Here is a 3200-nt window from a genome sequence, read left to right as displayed (position 1 = left end):
GCAAATATTCATAACTATCATATTAAATTATAAAATATGTCTCTTTACGTTTTAAAAAATACCTTCTAAAAACATTAAATTCGTCACTGAATAGACTTAATTACATATATAAGAAATCTACTTTTCTAATCTAAATTTTATGGATAGTTGAAACTTACTTTCGACGCGTCTACTTTCACATCATTATTAACTTTCCCCATCTGCGAAAAGCTTTTGTAGCATTTCAGAAAATACTCGATCTCCGCAGGTGGTATAGATTTCTGGAGAGACTTCAACAAAACGCCGTACTCGTTGGCCAAAATAATAGCAGTAGGATCATTCTTTCTGAGCCCTTTCTCACTCAACTGCTTCAGCAGTGGAACCATAGTTTGCTTCTTAGTATCTAAATTCAAACACATTTCAAAATACAAACTACCATTATGTTATACCACACACCATTATCCAAATACTGCAAATTGGTTGAAATTGTAACAACAGAAGCTCCTCTAACAGACCCATTCTCATCCGATGCCAATTCTATAATACTTGGAAGCAAATTGCTCTTTACAAACAGCTTTCCAACGCCTGTGAATATAAATATCAATTAGTAGTTAAACACAATTCAATAATTACCTTGAGCTACTAAGGGTAAATTGGTGCATATTGCTGCTCGAACGTCCGGAGAGCAATCTTGGCATAAGCTTAAAGTTAATGGTAACAAATCTTTTTTAATACTGAAAAATAAAATAAATAGATTTAAGTAATTTAATTTAATTCTGATTCAATAGGATTCTTACTCGAATGATTTGAAATTTGGGTAAATGCACAATTTTCCAATTAAATTGCTTGCAAACACTTTGGATGATATTGGTTGGTTTGGTGCAGATTTTTCTTTAGCCAATGGTATCACCTGAAATAATTTGCTGTTATTAAATAAAGTTGATTAGATTGTTTTAAATTTATGCACCGTTGTCTTTAATACATCTTCGTTGAGTGTAGGTACCAATGAAATTAAGGTGTCACACCAGGAAGATGAGACATTGGGATCTTTGGCATCAACTCCTTGTACCACAGAGGTAATCAAGCTGATGTTTGATTTGGTTTCGATGAGGGACTTGAAGACCCGACTAGTGGAGATCTGGAACTCACTGGAGCCGTTGATCAGGTCATGCTGTATCTTGGGGATGACCCTGTTGTATGTGGAGGCCTGGTCCATGCTGCAGAGTTGAGGCAGCGACTGGATAATAGAGATCTTCTGGATGTCATCACCGGACCTATGAAGGGGCGTAGTTGTTTGATATTTGTAAGATGGCAAATAAATATTTACAGTAGATTGGGATATTTTTAACGTCGCTCTTCGATGCGTTCGTTTTTGTTTGCTTAAGCCTTAAGGTATTAAGAGATATATATGAGGGACGACGACGTTTAGTTCAATGCGTCTCTTACGTTTCGTCGATGTTCACGATGCGAGAAGCATCGAGGGGCTCCTCCACGTCCATCGTTTATTGGACTCTTCGGAAAGTTGGAAAAAAGAACGGTCTCTAAACCATTGTTTCATGTTACTGCATCGGTGACTTCATGTCTGACACATTTCAAAATAAACGGTATTTTGACATAATAAATTACACAACACAAAACAAAACAAACAATGCAGAGACCAATTTATCCAAAGGTGCGCGCGTATTGCCAACTTAAACTACCTTTACTTAAATCCCAATTCGAATTTTCTCTTCTACTCTCTACTCACGTTAGGATGTGCATGGCTCTGTCGATCGGTTTAAAGTCAAGACTTGAATCCAATGTATGCTTCTTCATCTGTTCCTGGGTCTACATAATCGATTCCAGTTAATTCTTCATTAATGTTAAATTTAGCATATTTTACCTTGCCCTTTCCAGGTTTATCCAAATGCAAGTTCTTCTCTTCATCGATGTTCTGTTGCTTGTTCATGGCTAAAAACTATATACTTTAGAAACTAAACAACAAATTTTGTAATGACGCTTTATGACAGAACTATAAAATGATTGATCAAATACAAATCATTTTAAATATCTATAATCAAAGAATTTCTTTTAAAGTTAATCCTAATGATACTTATGAAAACTTAAGTTTATTGTAAACAATTACTTATTAGAAATGAAATGTTGAGGATTTTATTTATTTAGAATTTGTAATATTATTAATGATAAATTGAAATAATATAAACAATGTATACTGAAATGAAATATGTATTTCAAGTTCTGTAATATAATACATGAAATATTTAATTTAGTAAACTAATTGATAGAAATGAAACGAATGCAACATAGCTATGGTATCATCCGTTTGGCTGTAATAAAATTACAAAAAAAATAACGCTCGAAAAATCATTGTCTTTATATTTTAGTAATTTTCTTAAAAACTCTAATAGATAGATTGATCCTAATCATGCATTTGAAAGTTTGATAGTTAGGGATGTATTCATGTGGTATCATCCCTTTGACTGTAACAATATTACAAAAAAAATAACGTTCGAAAAATAATTGTCTTTACATTTTAGTGATTTTCTTAGAAACTGTATTTGATAGAATGGATCCAAAAGGTGCATTTGAAAATTTGTTAGTTGGGGAATGCATCGAGTATTCATATATAGTTGTGGTATCATCCGTTAGACTAATAAAATTACAAAAAAATAACGCTCGAAAAATCATTGTCTTTACATTTAGGTGATTTTCTTAGAAACTCTAATAGATAGATTGATCCAAAATATTCATTTGAAAGTTTGATAGTTGGGGAATGCAACGTGTATTCATACATAGTTGTGGTATCATCCGTTAGACTAATAAAATTACAAAAAAATAACGCTCGAAAAATCATTGTCTTTACATTTAGGTGATTTTCTTAGAAACTCTAATAGATAGATTGATCCAAAATATGTATTTGAAAGTTTGATAATTAGGGAATGCATCGTGTATTCAAACATAGTTGTGGTATCATCCGTTTGACTGTAACAAAATTACAAAAAAATAACGTTCGAAAAATCATTGTGTTTACATTTTAGTGATTTTCTTAGAAACTGTATTAGATAGAATGGATCCAAAATATGCATTTGAAAGTTTGATAATTGGGGAATGCATCGTGTATTCAAACATAGCTGTGGTATCATCCATTTGACTGTAAAAAAATTACAAAAAAGTAACGCTCGAAAAATTATTGTCTTTACATTATAGTGATTTTCTTAGAA

At 32.2% G+C, this 3200-nt stretch overlaps 1 protein-coding gene across 1 annotated transcript in view; it reads right to left on the bottom strand.

The window, feature by feature from the left end:
* The window catches only part of LOC108563589 (serine/threonine-protein phosphatase 4 regulatory subunit 4-like), a 3695-nt gene extending 2065 nt beyond the window's left edge, over positions 1 to 1630 (bottom strand). The window contains exons 1-6 of the mRNA XM_017922309.1: positions 1426 to 1630; positions 947 to 1253; positions 777 to 889; positions 613 to 713; positions 436 to 564; positions 159 to 382 (exon numbers count right to left, since the gene is read on the bottom strand). Coding sequence (XP_017777798.1) covers positions 159 to 382; positions 436 to 564; positions 613 to 713; positions 777 to 889; positions 947 to 1253; positions 1426 to 1478 — 927 coding nt within the window. The 5' untranslated portion in view covers positions 1479 to 1630. The remainder of the gene's footprint in view (positions 1 to 158; positions 383 to 435; positions 565 to 612; positions 714 to 776; positions 890 to 946; positions 1254 to 1425) is intronic.
* Between the last annotated feature and the right edge of the window lie 1570 nt (positions 1631 to 3200).

The sequence above is a fragment of the Nicrophorus vespilloides genome, unplaced genomic scaffold (assembly GCF_001412225.1).
Source record: "Nicrophorus vespilloides isolate i.1.1-1 unplaced genomic scaffold, Nicve_v1.0, whole genome shotgun sequence".
Classification (NCBI taxonomy): domain Eukaryota; kingdom Metazoa; phylum Arthropoda; class Insecta; order Coleoptera; family Silphidae; genus Nicrophorus; species Nicrophorus vespilloides.
Note: the sequence above shows the minus strand (reverse complement) of the source record. Positions and strands in the feature narration are given on the sequence as shown.